General features: G+C 38.5%; 1 protein-coding gene across 1 annotated transcript in view; it reads left to right on the top strand.

Annotated features, from left to right (window-relative positions):
- Nucleotides 1–24,298, top strand: part of GOPC (golgi associated PDZ and coiled-coil motif containing) — a gene marked incomplete in the record, with an annotated part of 978,680 nt that overhangs the window by 469,217 nt on the left and 485,165 nt on the right. Inside the window, 1 exon segment of the mRNA XM_044074291.1 lies at nucleotides 19,868–20,033. Within this exon segment, the coding sequence (XP_043930226.1) occupies nucleotides 19,868–20,033 (166 nt within the window).

Raw genomic sequence — 24,298 nt, 5'->3', positions numbered from 1 at the left:
GCTCACTAGTTTTAGGATGCTTTATGAGGAAAGAAATGCATGCACCCTTTAAAAGTTGGCGTGGACAGAGGTAGCACTTGCAGACTATACACAGAAGGCACAGCATCTGAGAACCAAACACTGAGGCTGCAGTGCTAAGCACTGTGCTACCCATGCCCAATTTGTTGTACATACATGTCCTGTGATGTAGAATGTGAAGTTTATAACCTTCCTATAAAGTAATGCAGATTGATTCAGCTTTACGTAAAACTGCATTGTACCAAAGGAGATGGCTTTATCATAAAAAAATTTATCTTACATCATTTTAGGGGTCATTTGTATAGTAGACAAAATTTGGTCCTTTAAAAAGCAGTCTGTACTTCAAAGCAGATAGCACTAGGTACTTGTCACATTCATGCTTAAACTAGTCAGCAGGTACTGTCAACATGGTCTTACAAGTGGCATTCAGTCTGTCCCACTAGACTGTTTCTGTGTGAATAGTGGGGTTAGATTTTAGCTTCTTTCCCACATGATGCTTCCACAAACAAGTAAGCAAGATGGACCTGAGATAAGCTGCTGTGTCGCTATTTCCCATACTATATTTGTCACCTTTTCATTCTCACTGTAGGACAGAGCCACTGCCTCAGGATACCTGTTAGCATAGTCATGTCAGCATCAAAGATACACCTGTAATGCTTAGGAAAGAAAGAAAGAATGAGGTTCCACAGTGTCTGTGGCTGCCTTTTGAAATCGTTCATCAGTAACAACTAAGGGTACCAAGGCAGCCTTGGCTTTGCCTCCTGTTAACTTTTTTTATACTGCCCACACATCTTGCAGTACCCTGCCACATCTTTTGCAATGCTTGCATAAGCCTTCATTTTTGTGCTTTTATGCCCATGTGGCCTTTAAGGGAATATCATTGGCAGTGACCAGATGTGCTTGATGATAGGCCTTTGAGACTACCAAATGCTACTGTCCCACCTCCTTTAGAGGTCTGTTGTATGTACAATGTCTATATGTCCCAGTATTCAGACTCCTACTATCCTTGAGATTCATGAGGGCTTTTAGATGACTCATTTGCTGTAAGGTGGGATCTGACAGCACTCCCTGTCTCTCTGTCTTTGTAATCTTCCCCAGTTCCTTTTCTAAAGGAAGTCTAGTTTATTTTGACAGCTGTGGCTCAGATTCAGGCTCGCTGCTGCCACCTGCCTCTTATGTTGAAGAAACCTATTTCAAAGGTAGTCCAGTACTGAGTAACCCTTCTGACGGTCAGGATTGTGGCTCAGCACTTGATTTATCAAGTAGTTCCTTAGAGTTCTGTATCCCTCTGTGTTTGAAGAGCTTGTCCACTTATTCTGATGTTAACTTCATGATGGGTAGACTTGCCTGTACACCATTCATGCCTGCTGGTTCACCGGTATTTATGTTCATTTCTTAGAAAACACTTTATCTGGTGGCCATCACCTCTGCTTGAATGATATTGGAGATTTAAGCTCTCTTGTATAGGGAAACATATTTAGTCTTTCAGAAGGATTGGACATACTTTAGGACTAACTTAAGTTGCTTTCAAAAAGTAGTTCCTGATATTTTACTTGAATCATTCCATTCATTTTCCTGTTTGCTTTGCTGGGACAGAAATCAGTGTAGGAGGAGACCCTCATACCCATAATGTGCACTGCAGTTTAATTTTTTATCTTTAGCAGGTGTGTAAGGTTAGAAATACTGAACATTTGTTTTTTTTCTTTCTTGATCTGGAAAAGGGGAAAGCTTATATTTGCAGAATGAACCCTGGGCTTGACAACTGCAGAATATTTTGCTCAGTGTCCCTTTGGAAAACACTGTGGCAAAATGTTACTTCTTTATAGAAAAGTGGCTAATTGTAGTGCTTGCTTCAAGAATGTCTTCTTTGGGAGCTTCAGTTCTGTGGCCACTTTGTCAATAGTAGATATCTTCTTCAAGTAATAGTGTCTTGATAGCAGTTCCATAAGTCAGGTTTTCTTTGGTACCACCCTACCACAGGATTTGACCTTCTGACTTGGGTCCTCGAGCTGTCTTCTGTCTCCTTTCCATCCTGTTGGATTTGCTTCTCAGAATTCAGCCTAATCCTGGAATCCTTTACATAAAATCCCTAGTATTACATGTAATGTATGCTGTTACCATGTGATATGTGTTGAAATCTTTCTTTATGGATCATAAGTGCCACCTCATTGTGCTGTGTGCATGGATTACCCCTTCATCCACCCCCAGCTGTTGAAGTTCCCTGTACTTTGGCCAAGTCTGTTCTTATGCATTACTGTTTAACACTGTTATTGTCCTGTCTTCTTTGCTGCCTTAATTTACAGGAAGTATGCCCCTAGTGGTTGTGTGTGAATTGGCGGACTCAGAGGTTATAACTGTTAAGTTACTTGGGTCTAGTTATACTTACAGAATTTTCCCATGTTCAAATCCAAGATTGCCGACTCCAGTTCAGCGAAACTCCAGTTAAGAGAAACCACCCCATCCCCACCCTTGTCAGTGCCATCAGGGACCTGAGCCATTAATCAAATTTAGGGCCCCTTGTTCATAGTCAAGGCTTTATCCATTTATACTAATGGTTTTGCCTTTGCCATATGGTGTTTCTATAGGCAAAACAGGATAGAGCAAATGTCATCATCGTACCCTAAAAGACACACGAAGACCCTGAATGTCAGTGATTCATAAAATATGTGATGCCAAGAACCCTAAAAGACAGCTAATGAAGAACATCCTGTTGTTGTGTCTAGTGCTGGGGGGGCACTCCTTCACCCAGATTGTAAGACGCCTTCAGTTAACAGCTTGGACATTTTCCCTTGTGGTTATTATGTTCCCTTTGCTTTCAGAAGTTTTGAATGTTGTGAAAGACATGAGAATTAAAGCACATTATTAACTCATTTTCCACTAATTGTATCTCTGTTCTGGAACATTTCAGTTTAAGTAAGTTTTTGCTCCTTCACTAAATTATGGTAGTGGCCTTGTCATTGTGTTTTTTCATGGCCTACATAGTAAATTGCTTGAGCGCACAAATTTCTTTGTTTCTTAAAATCATTTCTGCATTTTATTTCCCCAGGTAGGCACAGTCATATTTAGAGACTGAACGGCTCCTTTAAAAAGTTGTTGGGGGTGTTAGGCCTTGTGTCTGCTTGCATCTTGCTCTGTAGAATAATATTAATCTGCACTTTATTTTACTACTATATATCTCCCAGTTACACACCCCATTGTGTTATTTTTGGCTTACAGCACTTCTTTTGAAGATAAAGTTAATTCATAACTGCTACTTTTAACACACCCAACATAGTGTCTGAGGAACTCTTATTTATACTCATTAATCTGTCTATATTTGTTTCATGGTAAAAGGGGTACGGCTGGAACCTAATTTGTATGGGCACAGACATCTCAAGTATTATGTGGAAAATTAAAACTTCTGTGAAGAAATTAGATCATAACTTTGTTTTTGTTTGTAAAAGGCAAACAAGGTGACCCAGTAGACAAAGCAGTTATATGCCTACTGACTAGAAATTGGAAAGGTTCCAGAAAAGGTAAGGTAGGCATTCTGTAAGAACAGTGACTGCTTTGTACGTTTATTTTGGTCAGCTGTCATGTGTATGACTATCGGAGACAGAATGAGTTCATTTTTATGGTGCTTCATGTTGAAGGATCAGTTCTACAGCTAGGAGAAGGTTGTCTAGGTCTGTCTACTGATGGCTTTTGTAATACTGTTCCACTTTCCAGTGTACTTTAGAGCATTGTCAAGTGTATTATCAGTAAGTTATGATTAAATGCTAATCCATTTCTTCTTGGAGAAAAATAGTGTAGTTGAGTAAGTACTCTGCCTCAAAAGTGAGAGCAGTAATACCTTCTCATCCCTGTCCTGAGATAATGGCAGGAATACATTGCTTTTCCTTTTATATTGTATTGATAAATGTCATTTTTTTATCATTTTATAATTCAGTGTAATATAATCATATATGTTTTAGTGTTTCATGCTAGTTTGCATTACACCATTTGAGAAGTTTTTATTTTTGTCTTTGGAGCATAAGAAAATGTTTACCACTAGAAACAACAAAAGTAGCTTTTCCCTACACAAGCTATTTATGGCTAGTATGAGACCATCAGTCCCACACACCAAGAGGCCAGCGTAAGCAGGAACCCAAATGTAGGTACTATTTGGAAATATTTTTGCTGACACAGTGGACTGAGGAGGGTGCGATAGGCATGTTGTGACTAGATATTGATATATTCCTCCCTCAGAGAGATGCAGATTTTAGTTCTTTGCATTTGTCTTTTCAGTATTTCATACGTTTTAAACTTTACACGTTAGAGGTTTGTCCATTTGTTATTACTTCCACGTGGTAGCAATTTTTTTGATGCCTTTGATCATTTAGCAGGCCAGTAAGAGTAGCTTCCCTCCATTATAAAGGAAGGCAGCGTAAAACGCAAGATAAGAATTTTAAGCCAGACATCAAGGTGGTGAACATGTCTTCCAAAGCTGTTTTTTAAGCTTATGGAAAAAATACAATATTACACCCCTCTTTTCAGTTTCCAGACAGTGGCTCTAAGTACCTTTTTATTTATTACATTTAGGGGAGTACACTGCATTTTTCTTTTTTTTTTTTTTTTTTTGTAAAAGACAAGTAAATGCTATACATCTTAATCTAAAGTGTCAGAGTACTCACTTCACAGTGACTGCAGTCCACAAAGCAATACTCCACACCACTGATGTATCCAAAAGCAGTTTATTACAAACACACAGGTTAAGCGCTTTCTTCCCTAAAGAGGGACTTCGTCAGAACAAATTCAGAAGCAAAACCCAGTCCTTGTAAAAGAAAAACACACCCCTTTTCAGACAATAATTAAATAATAAGCATCAATAATGGACAATGTAAAGTTAATTAAAACCTGTAATATATATGTAACCAAATTAATCATATAAAAACACAAAAACCATACACTAACGTAATAAAAAATGACTAAAAAAATGATTTTTTTTAGATAAAATTAAACACTGAAAATGCTATCCCAAAATATCTCAATTTCAACAAACATGAAATCTTGATGTTTTCATTAATTCCTGGAGCCTGGGTGGCATTTAACCGTAATTGCCACCTGAGCTCACAAATATCCAAATGTAAGTCAAGCACTCTCCCTTGGGCATCTTTGACCAACTGCTGTAGAACCAAAAATTTAAATATATAATCATTGTACTCTTGCACGTGTCTACTTAAACCATTGGTCATTTTACAATTTCTAATGTCCAAAAGATGTTCACTAACTCTTTCTTTGAAACCCCTGCAGGTCTTCTCCACATAAAATGTGGAGCATGTTTGACACTTAGCTAAAAAAAACACATTTTTACTATTACAATTATAATGCCCTGTTAAATGAATGTTAAATACCATTCAAACTGAATTGATCCTTGGTTTCCAATATATTCCTACAACAGGACCCCATGCCACATTTAAAATTCCCACTAACTCTAGAGCGGGCTAAACCATCCCAGTATCCTTTTGATTCCAGAATGTTCTTGAAAGACCAATCCTTCCTGTAAACTATCACAGGGGCCCGTCCAACTTACTGGGCAATATTGTGGTCAGATAAAATCCCCCAGTTGCATCTAATAGTCTCAACAACTACTTCTGCATCTAAGTTAAGTGTTGTAATGAAGGAAAGTTTTCTGTTGGGCTTGTCTGATCCACTACTAGGTTGAGCTTTCAACTCCAGGCTATTTACATCAACCCCACTTAAAAGGGGCTTGTAAGTCCCATCAGCTTGCTTCCTTATCACCTCTTTGGCAACTTTATGTACCATTTGTGGGGAATATCCCCTTTTCAAAAACATCTGGGTGATAAAATCCACCTCAACCTTAAATTGGTCATCCTCACTTACATTCGGGCAGCCCTCACTAATTGCCCCTTTATGATAGACTTATTTTGGTAATAGGGATGCCAGCTATCATGGTCTAAATATGAATTGGAAAACGTGGGTGTAGAAAAATCTTTGATGTTAATTTCCCATTTTCCATATCAACCCTTAGGCAAATGTTCAAATAGGTAATACTTTCCCTACTAAAGGCGAGGGTGAATTTTAAGAAATCAGCTGTCTCTTTGATGTAATCCAGGAATCTCATTAAAAGCTCTTCTGTATCTTCCCATATTCGGAATATGTCATCCACAAATTGAGTGTAATGGGAAATCCACATTTGAAAATCACTTTTGAAGACATATTCCTGCTCCCAGAAGGACATTACATTGTTGGAATAGCCACACCAGTGGCCTATTTAAAGTATTGCTCCTTAAAATACACACAATTATTCTTCAGTACAAGTTCCATTAGAACCAACAACTTATTAATCAGATCTTAATCATACATCCCTGTTTTTAATAATTGGGCCTCCAACCATTTAAGGCCCGTCTCATGAGATATTACTGAGAATATATTGCAGATATCAATGGTGACCAATGTTGTGTCATTGTTAACCACTACACCATTCAGTTTTTTCAGAAAGTTCCATAAATCCTTGCAAATGTATTGGAAACAAGCTAACCCCTTTGCATTGGGGGTCTTAAAAACCCTGCCATAAAAACAGGTTTGCCCCGCTTCCATCAACTATCGGCCTAAAACTAGGGTTATTTAACCCTTTATGAATTTTGGAGATGCCAAAGATGTTAGAAACCATAGGATGGTCATTCCTAATGAAGCTATACACATCCTCATTTAACTGGCCCTCAAGGACCATATCTTCTAATGTTAAATCAGTGGTGCTATTCATAATGTTCACTTCATTAAGGGAACTTGCCTCATATGTCCCCTCCATTAGCAATGTATTCATGGCATTTGAATAATCACTTATATCCATTATCACTAATCCACTGCCTTTATCAGGCTTCATGACCTGTATGTTTTAGTCTCTCACAGTTTCCATAAGCAGGTTGTATTCATCCCTATTTAAATTATACTTGGGCTCAGTTTTGACATATTCCTGCTCCCAGAAGGACATTACATTGTTGGAAAAAAAATGGGGGCGCATGCTGCCCCATAGCCACACCAGTGGTCTATTTAAAGTATTACCCCTTAAAATACACACAATTATTCTTCAGTACAAGTTCCATTAGAACCAACAACTTATTAATCAGATCTTAATCATACATCCCTGTTTTTAATAATTGGGCCTCCAACCAGTTAAGGCCCGTCTCATGAGATATTACTGAGAATATATTGCAGATATCAATGGTGACCAGTGTTGTGTCATTGTTAACCACTACACCATTCAGTTTTTTCAGAAAGTTCCATAAATCCTTGCAAATGTATTGGAAACAGGCTAACCCCTTTTGCAATTGGGTATCTAAAAACCTGCTCATAAAACAGGTTTTTGCCCGCTTCCCCATCAACTATCGGCCTAAAACTAGGGTTATTTAACCCTTCATGAATTTTGGAGATGCCAAAGATGTTAGAAACCATAGGATGGTCATTCCTAATGAATCTATACACATCCTCATTTAACTGGCCCTCAAGGACCATATCTTCTAATGTTAAATCAGTGGTGCTATTCATAATGTCCACTTCATTAAGGGAACTTGCCTCATATGTCCCCTCCATTAGCAATGTATTCATGGCATTTGAATAATCACTTATATCCATTATCACTAATCCACTGCCTTTATCAGGCTTCATGACCTGTATATTTTTGTCTCTCACAGTTTCCATAAGCAGGTTGTATTCATCCCTATTTAAATTATACTTGGGCTCAGTTTCGACCTGCCCTAACCATTTTTCATATTTCTGTTTCATAAACTTTTTTGAAGACACCAGTGTAGTTGTTACTTGGGGGATTAAGCATACTTGCCTTTCTTAAAAGCATACCCCGATCATTATCCACCTCATCATTAAACCATATTTTACAATTGAGCTTTCACATGAATAATTTAAAGATCAATGAGACTTTGAGCCACATTGCCCCTTCTGCTGGGGACAAAAGTCAATCCCTTGGATAATAAGTTAGCATGATGTAAGGTTAGAACCTTGCCTGAGTAATTATATATTTTAAAATCACTTGTGACATTATTAATGATGTGAGGTACCAATAACTTCTCATTTATTAAAGTTATTAAAATATCTAAGTCATTCTGTTCAACATCAATTGCCCCAATAGAAGTTTCACCATGTACTCGCTTCACAGTCTTGCTGTGTTTCTTCTGGCTGTTTAAAGATCAAGTTAAAAGTGACGAATGAATATAATAGAAACAATTATGTGATATGATTGACTGGCCCCAAAATGTGTTGGATAGATTCAATAGGAAGTACATACCAAGATTATATATTCCCCGTTCCGAAGGAGGGATAGGCCTCCTTGAAACTGATTACATGTATAGTTCTGCAATCATGGGACTCCACACATGTCTGCTGACCTCACAAGACCAAAACATAGTGAAAGTTTTGAAACACGAGGAGAATAAATCTAAGATGACATCTCTGCTTAATCTAGCAGAAGCATGTCAGCATCGAGCAGGAATGGAAATCAAACCAGAAGTAGATAAAAATCAGGCAGCAACTGAATGTGCCAAAAAAAAACAAAAGGAAGAATATAAGGTGAAGGACCAGATGAGAAGGCAAGAAATGTGGAAAATGTGTAAATATAGCTGCAAGTATAGAAAACGTTTGGAAAAACCTCATGTTGATCAGGAACGAAAACTGGAATGGTTAAGGGGAGGCAAATTCAAACCAAGAGATGAAAGGTTAATATTGACGGCCCAAGACAATGGGCTACATACACACTGGTTTAGAAAGTCCATTGAACATGTGGGAAAAACAGACAAATTTAGGTTTTGTAAAACCGAATTGGAAATAGTTGCACAGCTTGTTGCTGGTTGTGGCATACTAATGGCAGAAGGACTGTATACTGAAAAGCATAATAATGTGGCAAGACTGTTGCAGTGGGAATTGTGTAAATGTTATGGTATTGAAGTGGCTGAAAAATATTGGAAACATGAGACATAAAGCATCATAGAAACTTATGAAGTTTACATCACATGGGATTACCCATTACCAATAGTTCAAAAGATAGATTCTAGAAATCCGGATATAGTGGTCCATGAGAAGAAGACAAAAGTGGCATTGATCATTGAAATCACCACACCCACTGACTACAGTGTCTTGCATACGAGACACACAAAGTCATAAAATATCAGGATCTGCAGGTAGAAATGAGAGCAATGTGGAAGAAAGATTCCCAGACACTTCCAATAGTAGTAGGAGCAACGGGTCTTGTAAAAAAGAATTTAGGCATATTTAGATATGTTACCATTACATGTTACCCTATACAAATTGCAGGAGTCATTACTGGGCACATTGCGGGGTGCTGCGAAGAGCACTTTTGGCTGACATCAAAGATTGAAACAATACTAATTTCATGAACTTTAATCGTAGTTTGACTTAGGAATGGGGGCCATTCCCATCATAGTATTAGAAACCCAAAAGACTTGGAAAAATTTGAAAAATATAAAACTGCAAAAAGTATTCTAAGACCTAATCCAACACGCAAATGAAAAAGGAGATTTTACCAGTAAGGATGACTGTAAGTGGGGGGTTTGTTTGCCCTTTGTTCAGTAATTTTTGCAGCATTAATCTTCCTAGAAAATCTGTCATTTAATTTACCTTTCTAAACCCAATCTGAATGTTCTTTATGGACCTTATAATGCTCAAAACATTTTTGCTCCCAGGACTTCATATAGTATATATCCTGTGTAAAATTTCCTCATACCTTCCTTCCAAGTTTTATTTACAGCCTCTAACCCATTTTCCATACTTTTTATTTTTTTCACCATACTCTCTAACTTCCTTGTTTTTGTATTTCCTGCTTGTTTTCCTGGTGCTGTCTGCCCTCCAAATATGTTTTCATTTGTCCGAAATTTTCTTTCCTAGTACATTTTCTTCCTTCTTTGCTCTCACACACAGTGTCTGATATCAATGTATTGAAGCTAAATGTGAAATAGTTACTTAAATCTATCACTTGGTCATCTTTTTTTTCTTTTGAAATTCATTACCCTGCATTTAATGGGGTTCAACCTTGAACCCCCCAAAAAGTTTTCAATAATTCCTTTTCTAGGCATTTTGGAAAAGCTTGTGCCCTTCCTTGTATATTCTACTTTCTCCAACATGTACACATGTGTCAAGTACACTTTTTTTGCAAACCTAATTTTGAATGATCCTCACATGCTTGCTACTTTTCTTCTAACACTTCCTTCCATTGTCCTTTTGATACCTCTGTTTTCCCAAACTTAATTCACATTATACTTATTTCATACTGTGAGAATTATATCACCCCAGTTTTTACATCATGCCCAAATACTTTACTTTTAGCTTTGTTGAGGGCTAATCTGACGTACTCTTTCTCGTAAATCATTTAATTGACCCACAGTTTGAGCACTCATAACTCGGTCGTCAGCATAAGCCATAAATATTCAAAATCTCACCTCCATCTCTGATTCTCCATTCTACCATCTTATCTCTCCCTCTGCATCTTAATATGACTGCATTCACAACTAATGCAAATAAAACACCACCTAAGGGACAGCCACACTTCACTCCCCCCTCAGTGCACACCACCTCTGTAATCCATCCATTAACCATTACTTAATTCCATGTGTTACTGTACACTCCCCCACTCTATACTTTCAGTTAATTTCTAACATACTATCTTGTGTTATAGTATCGAATTTCTTATCTATATCAGACCAGACTGCCTTACATTCATTCCCTTCAATGCAGTCAACCACCTCTTTCATCATAGTCAGCATCTCTCACCTGGACTTCCCTCCACCCCATAAATTCCTTCATAAAGCACCTCCCCTATTACTTTTCTGTAATATTTTTACAAATGGCTTATAATCTACATTACTTAATGCAAACAACCTCGGATTTATTCTACTTTCTTTACCCCTTTAAAAAAAATTATTCATCCCTTCATTCACCTCTCCATCTTCTTGATTCTTGCTCAAACCACTCCTTCCAAACTTCCATTTCTTCATACTTTTGATCATTACCCATAAGTTGTCTGAAATCTATACTTTAGCTCATCTGGCCCCATTTTGCTAACAATTTTTACTTCTTTTAAGACATCATCCAGCTTACCTCTACTTAAGTTTTTCTTTACTTTAATTACTGCCTCATTAAATTTCCTAGTCTCCCATTTAATTTTCCATTGTCATGACACTTTCTTGTCATATAATTTCCTCACATATTTCAGCATACAAGTAATTTTCCCCTCTTCTACCATAACTTTTCTTACCAAACAGTGATGTCAACTTCCCTTCCTCCTCTCCTTGCAAAAAAAAAAAAATTCTGCCTCTGTATCATACGTTTTATTTTCCCAGTTTGTATTATATAAGCACTTGCCCTTCTCTAAGACCTTTCTCTCATAATCTTGCTTGTTTAACCTGTTTTTTCCTCCAAAACTCCCTTTCATCTTCGTATAGCAGCATGCCCCTTTCTAAAACTACATACATTAGCTGTTTACTCGACACCGTTTCAGTACCATTAAACATCGTACTTTAGTGTTTTATGTTGTTAGCATTTATTGAAATAGCAGTTGTTCAATAATTGTCAAATTTTCCCTTCTTTACAACTTGCTATAGCAAAGTCTTTCTTTTCCTTACCCTCCTATCAGTAGTGTTACTCAATTTCCTCTGCCTTCCTGCCTCTTTTCACTTCTGTCTTGGCTTAAAACTTCAGACATGTTTTAATTTTGCACATTATACTTTCCTGTTCATACTTTCCTGATTACATAGTACAGTTTCATTTTTGTTCTCCATTTTATTTTGCTGCACACATGTAGCATTTCTCTATCAAACTCAACATTCTGGTGTGCAATACTCCCGCACCCCACAGATGTTTCATCATCTTCAGTAGATTCAAGCAGTAATTTAAAGTCAGATTAAAAGCGTCTCCCCCAACACACAATTTTCTATAAGTCATTTAATTGAATTTCCAACTTCTCCACTTTCCTGAGGATTAAGAAAAATTCCAAGAATTCACAGTAAGTGCTGTGGCAAAAAGGGCCTTTTTCTGTAATGCTTAGATTTCTGATTCAGAGGCACAGTAATCACAATGAGGAAAGATGTCATTATCAGCAAATTTGCATATCTTTGAATTGTCCGTGATTATCATTTTCCTGCAGTAGTTAACACTGGCGGCCCATGCATTGCAATGGTGTAGGAGCCCCATGTTTACTCTTGTACATGTATACAGAAAAACACACCGTACCCATCCCTAAGTTGTCAGAATGTCCCTGATGCCTGTTTTAATATTTTTCTTGCCTTTGTAAATCAGTCTACAGTTAGTCAACAGTGCCATACATTGGAAATTTTTCATATTTATTGTACATAACCTGCATTACGATCCTAGACATGTTGATCTATTAATGTTTTAAGAGACTCTGAGTACCATTTAAAACATTCTCTCTGGCATTGTCTGATGTTCCTTTGATTTTTGTCCTGAAGCCTTCCTGCACATGGGCACACCACCATCCCTCCCAAATTTATCTGATTTTACATAAAGCTCTTTCCATTGCTTGTTGTAGACATACCTCTAAACTACCCTATCCAGATTTTCGTCTTATACTTTTGTTCTGTTTCTTGTACAGTTTGTTAATAAATAATGACAGACATTTTAATTCCAGACTTCATATCCTTCAGTAATTGCATGCTAAGGCAAAGGCTGTTATACATGTAAAAAGTTGCAAGAGTAATAGTAGTAGTAATTAAAATCTGTCCCTGGTAGTGGGTCTTTGTTCCCCATTATTATTGACTCTGTCCAGATTTCTTGTGCTGTGAGGTTGAGAGGTTCATAGGTGTGTACTAGGACAAAGGCCCTGGAGCCTTTAAAAGCCTGGCCCATAGAAGTGCCCTGGCATCATGCCACCATTAGATCCTGGTGCTTCTATCAAGTAGAGCCACTGGAGTGATCCCCGGGGTGAGGCTTCTATTTCCCATCCACTCATCAAGAGTTCTCTTGAAAAGGGCCAGTGAGGTGCTCTGCTTGACATGTATGGGAAGTCTATTCCAGAGCATAGACAGTCTCTTGGTTATGAACCTGCCCCTCCAGCATGTTCTGTTGATTGTGGTAATGAGGTTGAGGTCCCAGGAGCGTGTGGTGCAGAGGGATTAGGATTTCTTTAGCTGTAACATTTCTAACAGGGCTGAGACAGACATGGCTTTGTAAGTCAAGCAGAGATCACCTCTTAATAGACAATATGAGACAGAGAAAAGCTGGAGTTTTCTGAGTCTGTCCATGCAGGGCATGTGTTTAAGGCCTAGGATCCTCTTCGTGAGGTACTTTTGTGGCCTTTCCAGCTGTTGCAGGTGTTTAGTGAGGTACATGTCAAATAGGGTATTCTACTAGATGATTAGTCTAATGAGGGAAGAGCAGACAGAGATGATGACCTCTTTCTTACTAGATGCAAAATCCTTGGTAATAATATGTGCCACATAGAAGGACTTTCTGACCAAGGTGGCAATATGGTGGTCAAAGGAGAGGTTGCTGTTAACCTGTGTCCCCAGATCTCTTATAACACCTTCAGTGTTCATTGGGCTACCATCATGTGGTAATTAGTGGGAACTGAGTTTTTCTCAAAGGGAATGATGACCCATTTTTTGGCATTAAGCTTAAGGCCATGGTTTCGACACCAGTCAGTCTCAGTGAGGTCTTTCTGTAGGATGTCTACATCACTTGGAGAGTTAAGAATGGCTCCCAGCTTGCAATCATCTGCAGACTTGTTCAGCCAAAGCCCCTCCATGTTGGTCTGAACTTCTGAGAAATAGATGCCAAACAGGAGAGGACCCAGGACCGATCCCTGTGGGACTCCACTCATGACTGGTCAGCAGTCTGACTTGGGAGTCCGCTAGGTATGCTTATAGGTACCCTATCCCTCTCCATTGTAACTCGCAAACTGTTGCAATCTGGAAGTAATGCCATAGGTCATATAATTATATATAAAACAAACCCTTGCTGTACTTGTAGGTTAGCCTACTGGGTTAATGGTGCTGTTCCTAGTGTCAGGAGTGCAGGGTTTGAACCCCCTCTTTATATTTTAATTTTTTCCCCTTTTAACAAATATTTTTTCCAAGTCATCACTGGTATCTAATGTTGGTGTAGAAGAAAAATGGCCTTTGTAAGAGGTAGAAGGTTGCATGGTTTGAATATTTGTAGTGAGTTTGTGGCATTTATACAATCCCTGGTGCCTACTATTCCCCAACCAACATTGTCTTTTTTTTTTTTTAAATATTTATTTATAAGTATATTTATAAGTGAATGTAAGGCACACTGTATAGCAGGTTTACATAGTGGACCCATACATACATACATACATACACACACACACATATATATATATATATATATATATATATATATATATATATATATATGTATATATATATATATATATATATATATATGTATATACATGTACACACACACACCTACCTACCTACCCTGACCCCCTTTTTTAACCTCCCTGAGAGACAGACAGACACACATACACATGCAGTACCTAACATACATTCACTCACACACACGCACACACACACACACACACACACCCAACTCTACCTGTCCACTAAACACCCTGAAACTTACTTGTATCGCGATGGATGAACATACACTTTTGGGCATGCTCAGTAACACAAGCAGTCAGGAATGGCTATGTTATCTTACACAGCTGAGCAATTCTCTGAATTGCTTGGCTGCAAAATTACCTACAGCAGGCAGTTCCAGAGGAGAACATATGGCTGATTAGCATATACCTCTTCCTGGAGTGTGTCATTAGCATTTAGCATGGCCACAGAGACAGCCCACCACATTGCTGCATGTCTTCCTGTTGCAACACAGTGGGAAGGCAGTCTCTCTCTGAATCAGAAAGGGTTACCAAGAGGTGTACACTTTCTGGTAACCATTCTGAATTGGACCCACTGCTTATATCTTATTTAGGGCAAATCTGTATTAAATGATCATCAGAAAGAAAATACTTGTTTTAGGTTGTCATTAGTAAATTTCACCATCCCTTTCTGTCCATTTAAGAAACTGATACTGGAAAAAAAAATCTGCATTTTCCCATCAAGTAACTATATCCAAATTAATACAAGCCTTCCATGCATTAGTCCATAAAGTATTCGGTCATTTTTTTTTTTTTTTTTTTTTAGGTTTCAAAAATAGTCTTGCATTTCAGCTTGGAATGCTTCCTTAGCTGTTGCTCAATCAAATCTGTAGTCATGAACTTTACAGCCCCCCCACCACCACCAACAACCAAGCAGTATTCCTTCAGGTTATATGTCCCATTCATGGCTCATAGAAGGATTTTTTTTGTCAAAGTCGTAAATCTTTTTACCAGTTCAAAAGTCTCAAATGTAATTTACTGAATGACTCCAACCCTAAATGAATCAGAGCCCATATATCCATTACAGAAAAAAGAAAAACAAGTAAAACTACTAGGGAATCCCAGACAGCATACCTTTTAATAGAATCTCTGTTTCTGGCCTGAATCCTAACTACATGTAGTATTGTTTCTGTGCTTAAATTCAGCTATATTATACTGTTCCTTCTGTCTGCAGCAACAGACACCTCACATGATTTACTTCCCAGTTTCTGCTGAGTTCATAATTTTTTGCAACATTCCCCCTTCACTCCTACTTGTAGCAACTTCCTGGACCCTTTCTCTTGTTCATTTGAAAACACCACCAGCTATCCACCAGCACTTCTGCATCTGGTTCCTGTCTAGCAACAGTCCTTGCAACAGGAAAGCATTTCTCACTCACTCACTTTCTCTCTCTCTCTTTCTCTCTAACCAATTCATCACTTCCTGTAAAGCATCATTCTCTGGACCACCTTCATAGGTTCATAGGTTGGTACTAGGCTATCGGTCCTAGGGCCTATGCAAGCCTAGCCATAACAATTCCCTAGATATTTCTTCCCACAATATTTACTTCTCTGGACCCCTGTCTAGCAGGGCGACTGACATGATCCCTGGGGTGAATTTCCTATCACCCATCCAGTAATCACGGTTCCTTTTGAAGAGGGCCAATGAGGTGCTCTGCTTGACATGCATGGGCAGTCTATTCCAGAGTATGGGGAGTGTCTGGGTCAGGAACCTATCCCTCCAGCATGTTTTTTTTCATTGTGATGACAATGTTTAGATCCCTGGAGCGTGTGGCTCTGAGGGATTGGGATTTCTTTAAGTGGAGCATGTCCAACAGCTCAGTGTTTGACATGGCCTTGTATGTTAAGCAGAGATCACCTCTGAGTAGACGATATGCCACAGAGTATAGCTGGAGTTTTTTTAGACGGTCAGCATATGGCATCTGCTTTAGGCCCGTGATTCTTTTAGTGAGGTATTTCTGTGGCCTTTCCAGCTGTTGCAGATGTCTTGTGTACATACCAAGCGGGGCATTATACTCTATAATGGGTCTAATGAAGGATGAGTACAGTGGGACAATGACCTCCTTTTTTCTGGATGAAAAGCTCTTAGTGATGAGGTGTGCCACATAGAAAGATTTCCTGACTGTTGTGGCGATGTCGTTATCGAAAGTGAGACCACTGTCCACCTGTGTCCCTAAGTCTCTCATCACACTTTCGATGTTTAGTGTCCTGCCACCTATGTGTTAATTCATGGGTACATGATTTTTTCCAAAGGGGATAACTATACATTTCTTGGCATTAAGCTTGAGCCCATGTTTCTTTCTGTAAGGCCCTTTTGTAGAATATCCACATTATTTAGGTTTTCAATAATGGCTCCCAGTTTGCAGTCATCTGCGAACTTTGTTAGCCAGAGTCCCTTAGTGTTGACCTGTACTTCAGAGAAGTAGATGCCAAACAAGAGTGGTCCCAGGTGTGAACCCTGAGGTACTCCACTTGTCTGGAGCTGGATTTGGAGTCGGCTACTTTTACAGTTTGGGTTCTGTCAGTAAGCCAGTTGGCAACCCATCGAGTGACGTAGGGATTTATGCCCAGCTTAGTAAGTTTATCTATGATTCCAGAGTGAGGGATGGTGTTGAAGGCCTTGCTGAGGTTCAGATAGGCTGTGTGGACCGCCTTACCCTCGTCCACAGCTCTGGAGACTGATTCGAAGAAGTCAATCAGATTCAGGAGACAAGAACGGCCCTTCACAAACCCAAACTGGGTGGGGTCCAGTGTTTGAAGGTTGCCAGTGTCTTTGTTTATAAGTTCCATGATAATGCGTTCCATACCCTTGCAGATCAGGCTTGTGAGACTAATGGGACGGTAGTTCCCGGGATCCAAGGCATATCCTCCCTTGTGGAGCAGGATAACTGTAGCTGTGCGACACTCAGTGGGCACGAAGCCTGAGGTGAGGCTATGATTAAACATGAAACTTAGGTGAGGTGCCAGTTCATTTTGTACTTCATTTAGTACACAGCCTGTGATGTCATCTGGTCCCATGGATGCTGTATTCTTAGTTTTGGAGAGTGTGGTTTTTACCTGTGTGGTCGTGATTCTCGGAATTTGGCAATCTTTTGGTATTGAGATGGGCCCTTTAGGGGGTGAGAGGGGGATGAAGTTGGCACTAAATCGATCTGCCAGGATATTGGCAATATCCTCGGGATCAGTATATTTAATGCCATTCTGTTGTAGCTCAGAGCAGATCTGAGCATTGCCATTTAGATTTTTGACATAACTATAGAATGCCTTGTGGTTGTCTTTGGAATCTTTGGCAATTTTATTTTCGTAACTAGCTTTTGAGGATTTTATGAGGGATCTCAGATTCTTACTGAGGCTGGTGAGGGAGTTTTTTGCATCCTGGGATTTTCCTCTTTTCTACAACAGTTTCTTCCTTCTGTTGTATAGTTTGTTTATAGCAGGGAACCACCAGATTGGCTTCCTTTTTTGGAGAAGAGCATCTTGGTTCTATTTGGGATGCCACGATTCATACACGAGTGGATGTGCTCGTACAGTGCCTTAGTGTAGGATTCTGCAGTCAAACTTCCAGATCCCATCTGCGTGGGTGTTGTGAAGTTTGTCACTTCTGACCTCAGTAGCATGAAGTTGGCTTTAGAGAAGTTTTTTAAGGAGGTTTCCTTACTGGGAGGTGTGGGTGGGATGTGGATGTCAAAGGTGATTTGCTTATGGTCAGACCTGACCAGTGAGGGGGTGACCACTGGTTTGGAGTATCTATCTCCCATGTTGGTAATGACCAGATCTAGAATATTGGAGCCCCCGGTGGGACAATGGATTAGTTGATCCAGGGCATTGAAATTTATGAATTCCAGGGACCATTGGGAAAAGGAGTTGGTACCTGAGTAGTTTTCCCAATTAATGGCAGGGTAGTTGAAATCACCCAGTATTAGGGTGTTTGGTTGTATCTTAATATTTTCCAGTATGTTTAGAAAGGTGTAGTGAGAATCTTGGGGCATGATGGGGGATCTGTAGCAAGCTACAATTTGGATTGTAGTCTTACCTAGTGTTGGTTGCACTTGGAGAACTTCAGATATCTTAAAAAAGCAGTAATTTCAAGCTGTGCAAACCTACCTCCACAATATTTGTATCATCCAAGAGTTAATCAACATTTACAGAATTTCCATTTTCAGACTTTTCTGTCTCCTTACTCTGCGTGTCCTCCAACAGCTCTCTCTCCTCCATCTTTCCTGTCTTCCTGCAGCAGCCCATTAGCCCTGCTCACAGGGAAAAGATTAAGAGAATTTCCTCAGGACCCTGGCTAAATTATCTTACAAGTGCCACTTTTGGTCTCCTCTGCAGAGCTAACCTGGTCAACAAAGGGTAAATGACATAAAAAATAAAATAAATATATTTACTGCAGCTTTCATGTCAAGAACACTGATTTTTGTTTCACCATTGCCTTGGCATTGCTAGCTTACCATTGGGTACATTGAATCCTGCATACAACTTGCAGTTGTTTCAATATTTCCAATAATGATTAAGGCTGTTCTAGACATGATGTGTCCATTAACTTCACCAGCATTATTTTTGTCAGTCTGTTGCGATACAGTCAGAATATTTTTATCTTTTAAATTGGGTGATAATAAAGAAACTGATTTACTGTGGCCACTGAACAGGGCCTATAGAAATGTCATCTTTTTGTTTCATGTTCACGTCAGCATGGCACAAGCTGACTTACAGCATACTGTATTTTAATAGCATACGTTCTGTTACAGCCACAGCGGTAACTAGTTTGAGAAGTTGCTGTATGTTACCGGCATACATCTCGACTTCTTAGCACATGAATTCTGGACAGAGCCAAAATAATGGGGGGACAAAGGCTCAACGTTATGGACAGAAGTTAAGTATTTATATAAACTTACAAAGTTGCTAGAATAACGGCTTTTGCATTAACAAGCATGTTCTGAAGGAAATTAAGTCTAAAGCTGAAATGTCTGTCATTATTTAGTGACTTCATTTCTCAATAATTTGTCAAAAAAAATCCCCACAAATTTTAGAAGGAGCAGACAAAAAATCTGAAGCAAAAATATGGACATTCTGTGAAATTCTGCGCAGTTGAAAGGTGTCCCAGCTACAGATTGCATTTCATTTGTAAGACTACCATGAACTTGGGATTCCAGAAAATAATGTCCATCTCAGTCAAGCTTTCTTTTTCTTTTCTAGAATACTGAAAAAAATGACTTCCCTAGAGTGTACTTGAAAATTAACTTGGGTAGATTCACAAAACAAATGGCAGTAGAGAGAGTTTAGTAAAATGGTACATGTGTGCTTGTATGTAGTAAAATTTGCCTATTAGATATGAGCCATAAACTTTACAAAAGTCTTCCTGAGTAACATTATTTTTAAATATGTATTGGAAATGATTGTGCATTTTATGCAAAAATTTATATATTTTTTTTCTTTTTTCCTGAAGGGTTCAACAGATCCAGTTGTTAGGACGGGATATGAAAGGACCAGCCCATGACAAATTATGGAACCAGTTAGAAGCAGAAATACATCTGCATCGTCACAAAACTGTCATACGTGCATGTCGAGGTCGCAGTGACCCAAAGCATCCACAGCCTACACCTCCTGGACATGTATGTTGGTCCTTAATCTTTAAAGTGGGTGAGGGGAGAATTAAACCATCCCTTCAGCAATAATAATAAAAGATATCGACAAGTTACTGGATAATTTTGGACCGTAGTGTCACACATGGTGGTTGAGAAATTTCTTTTCATTTTGTATGCTGTGATCATACGCTTGTCAGTTTCCATTAGCAGTGGAGAGCATAACATAGTGTGACACAAGAGTTTGTTTTAATAGAAAAGTGTGACATGCTGTTTGTTTGGTTTACAAGCCGATGGGCAAGGAAGATCCATCTTTTCATTGAAAATTTGTCTTTTTCTCCAATTTAGTCACCAAGTTTGTTTTTCATGTTTTCACTGTGTAAGATTGCAATTTGTGTGGGAACTGTTTTCAACTCTGCAGGGTTTTTCTATTTTCCCAGAGGTTTGCGACCAGAGAGTTACTATATTTAAATAAAGGGGTTGTATTAGGTAATGTCATAGGCATACTGGAGTGAAGGTGGCTTATTCATTGGCACAAAAATGTTTTTGTTATTTTGATGGGGAAGGCTCATTGTTTTAGTTTTTAATCTTTTATAACTGATGAGATTACAGTTGACTGTTGTGCCTTGACTTGTAGTAGATCTGATTAACAAATGGGAAAGTCTGTTGAGTAGAACACTGCTGCTGTGAAATGAACATTAGCACATGGTAGTATTTACTGTAATAGAAAGCAGAAAAATGTGGGGTTTTGTGCAATTGTGTAACCACAATGTTTGTTGACTCTTAAATGTAATGTGTGTCTGCTAAGTAAGACCAAGTTATAATATTTAATTGTAATAGTTAAGCAAGTAATTTTTATGACATTTAGTGGTTTACCAGCCTTGGGCTATATTTGATGGATGTAAAATCATCTTTTTTTTTTTTAACTTGTGTGGAAAATGCCTGTATTAGAGGGTAAAATCCAGCTGAGATTCTTTTTTTTTTTTTTTTTTTTTTTTTTTTTTATGAGAAGGTCACCAGTCTCCATGTAACTTATTTAGTCCTGTATCTTCCAGTGTAGTCTGTTACATTTTGTTTTGTTTTTTTTTTTTAGAAACCATTATTTCATAGTTACAGTGCATGTTTTGATCTCCCTTTACATCACATCCTTTTAGAGGACAGGACAGCTTCATCTGATTAAGCAACCCTTAAAATATCCACGCCTTTGGACTTGAACCTGTCAGATGAGCGTGTCCTCCATTTTAACTACCTAGTTTAGCCATCTGAAATTTGCCTGTTGGAAGTCTCTTTTCTTGATGACCCTCTTATCTGCTTATAGAGTGTCTGAAATTCTGATTTATCTGTAGAGAACTCTCCTTGGGCTTTCACAAGTACTTGGTGTCTCAGAGGTCTAACCTACTTTTATTTCTAAAAGCGTTCTTAATCCAGTGTTTTCACCTTTCTGTCAACTTTCCATGGGCAGAATTTAATGGCTTTACTTGAACAGAGGTACTTCAGTTCAGGCACGTATAACAACTAGTATTGCAAAAATTCAAAATATGAATGAGAAATAACCAAATATAGACTTTATTCTTGCAACATGATCTGTTTTCTGCAGTCTAATATCCGTAAGGCATGGTTGCAGTATCAAACCTTGAACTTTATGGGGAACTCTTCTGTAAAAGAAAGTGCACCAGTCACTCTGCTTTTTTGTTTGTTTTTGGCACATAAAATGAATGGTTGCCATTCTGTACTTCACTACTTATTGGATTTAGGCCTCACCATGTGGTGGTACTAAGGACATTTGTACATTTTGCATTTCTCTTGTTAACTGTAGACTGCGTCACTGTGTGTGGTTTTGTGCTATTATTAATGACATCACTAGAGTAACATTTCCCAAAAAGCGATTCTTAATTTGCTAGATTCCCATGTCTTTTCTTTTTAAGAAAGAGAGAGAGAGATGTTGATTAAAAAAAAAGTTTGAGGTAATTATGGTAAATTTAAAACATAACTCAGAGCACTAACACTATATAGTCCTTTTACAGCCTTTTTCTGTTTCTGTATATCTTTCTGTTAGGTATAACGCTGTGCTTCCAACTTGCTATTTATTTAAAGTGAAAGCTTACAAGAAGCACCAGCACAGGGAGTCTTGACTTCCTCTCGAGTTAAAAAAAAGTATTACACTCTATGTTGCCTACGTTTGGTGCATTACAGGGACAGGAATGAGTAATACTTGATCATAGGGCTGTTTTACTGAGAGAAACTGCTATTTTTTCACCTGCTAGTGATCTGACTTGTTTCCTCAGCCCCCTTGTTAAGGCCTGATGCCATTCTTCTGTCCTTTCTGCCATTGCAGAGCCTCGGTGTGGAATTCAGAGAAAGGAAAAGCATGGACAGGCTGCTTTGATTTATTTGATGGTTTTGAAAATGGCACCCAAAGCTAAAACCTTCCAAACTGAAATAATGTTCTCGCCCCCAGGGTGTTGCTCCCAAGTAAACTAGTGCTGGATTTGATTCTTGATCTACTCCACTTTCATCTGTAAAGACTTTCCATGCTTCTGCCATGCCTTTACTGGTTAATTCCTAGGTGTTGTAGTAGGGCAGACACACACCCATGTGCCAACCAACCAACAGCAATTCATGAAGAGTGACCATCCACTACTTGGGCACTCAGTGTTAGAATGTCTGGTGACTTTGGTCCTTTAAGTGCACAGTGCTACTCATGTGGTTACAGTGGAGTATTCAGAATTTGTCCAAGAATGCGTTACATTATATTGAAAGACCTGTTTTTCTCTCAACAATTCCTTCAAGCCTTCAGCCTCGGGGACTGTAGAAAGGTAGGAAAAAGACAGGCTGTCTTCCCCTCATTCTTAGTTCAAAGAATGAGAACAAGTCCCTGGCTGATAAAGACAAAATTCTTCATAGTTTGTGTATTGACACTGTGAAGAAAGATACCACCTCTTCTGTAGATGTCTCCTTAGGTGAGAAACTGATTTGACTGTGATGAAAGATCACTTCAGACAGGCTAGTAAATAGTTATGTGAAGTTTATAAAAAAAATTGCTTAGCAGCTGAAGCTTGACATGCCTAAACCTTTGGTAGTTCCTTCCATTATTTATTTAAAGCATGCACTTTAATTACTCTTATCAAGTTGCAGAAAAGAATACATTTGATAAATTTAAATATAAATTACCAAATCCATATGATGCAGTACCAGGGAAGAATTTTTGAAACAGACTGATGACTTGACTCAATATATTGTTGGTGTTTGTCAAGGAAAAATATTTATAAGGTGACAGAAATGGTTAAAATAGTTTCATTTTGTGGCACACATGACTTTGGTGATGCTGCTTCTGGTATTGTTTTTAAGAACACATGCTTGGCTTAGAACACAGCCCTTTCCTAAAGAGGTTAAGGTTCAACATTTGGATGCCTTTTAAATAAAAGTTTCTTATGTGGCCCCCCCTGCCTAAAAGTAATTAAGTGAATTAAAAAAGAAAGGTAAGACTAAAAAATAAGATATTCCTTTCACTAATGCTTTAACACTTAGAAGTGACTACCTGCCAGATATTGGGCTTTTTTCACTTTAAAACACACCGGACAATAGCAGTACATGCAGAAGGGGCAGTACCAGAAAATACAGTAGGCCTGGATATCTGACCTACTGCAACATGTATATCCCACCAGCAAGATAGATCCGATAATAATAACTAATGACCTTCCCATAATTTCTTCACCCTTCCCTGTAATTTATTTTCATCTTGTCTGTCAAGATTATCCTTTATGAAGATTTATCTGTTTTTCAACTTACTGGTTTCAGATAGTACAGACAGTTATGTCAGAATAATAGTGCCTACAGCTTATTATCATAACATTTTGTGCATCTTCAATTGCAATGTCAATCCATTTTCTTTGAGAGTTCAGATCCAGTTGTCTTTGTCTAAATTTCAACAGCTACTAGACAGTCATGCAGTACAACCATTGCGCTGTTAAAAATGATGACCCTTGAATGTTCATTTTAGAGCACACTAATCTGGATTAGTGTAACAAGACAAAAACATTCAGGATGTTGACAATGTAGACACTATTTTGCTTGATGCAGCATACATTGATGGTGGCTTTGTGCTTGCAGGAAACGTACCTGTGTATCTGTGTTTGTGTCTTACTGTCAGTTTTTCAAAATCAGCATCAACTCCAATGGCCACGTGGCCTTTCTGCTATACTCTTAGCATTCACCAAATGTCTGTCACTATTATTTGCTCAACACAGATGTTTGTGGAGTTCATACCCGCCATTTACACATCTCTCAGAAATTAC

Source organism: Protopterus annectens, chromosome 1.part1 (assembly GCF_019279795.1).
Source record: "Protopterus annectens isolate FY-2018-M chromosome 1.part1, PAN1.0, whole genome shotgun sequence".
Classification (NCBI taxonomy): Eukaryota; Metazoa; Chordata; order Ceratodontiformes; family Protopteridae; genus Protopterus; species Protopterus annectens.
Note: the sequence above shows the minus strand (reverse complement) of the source record. Positions and strands in the feature narration are given on the sequence as shown.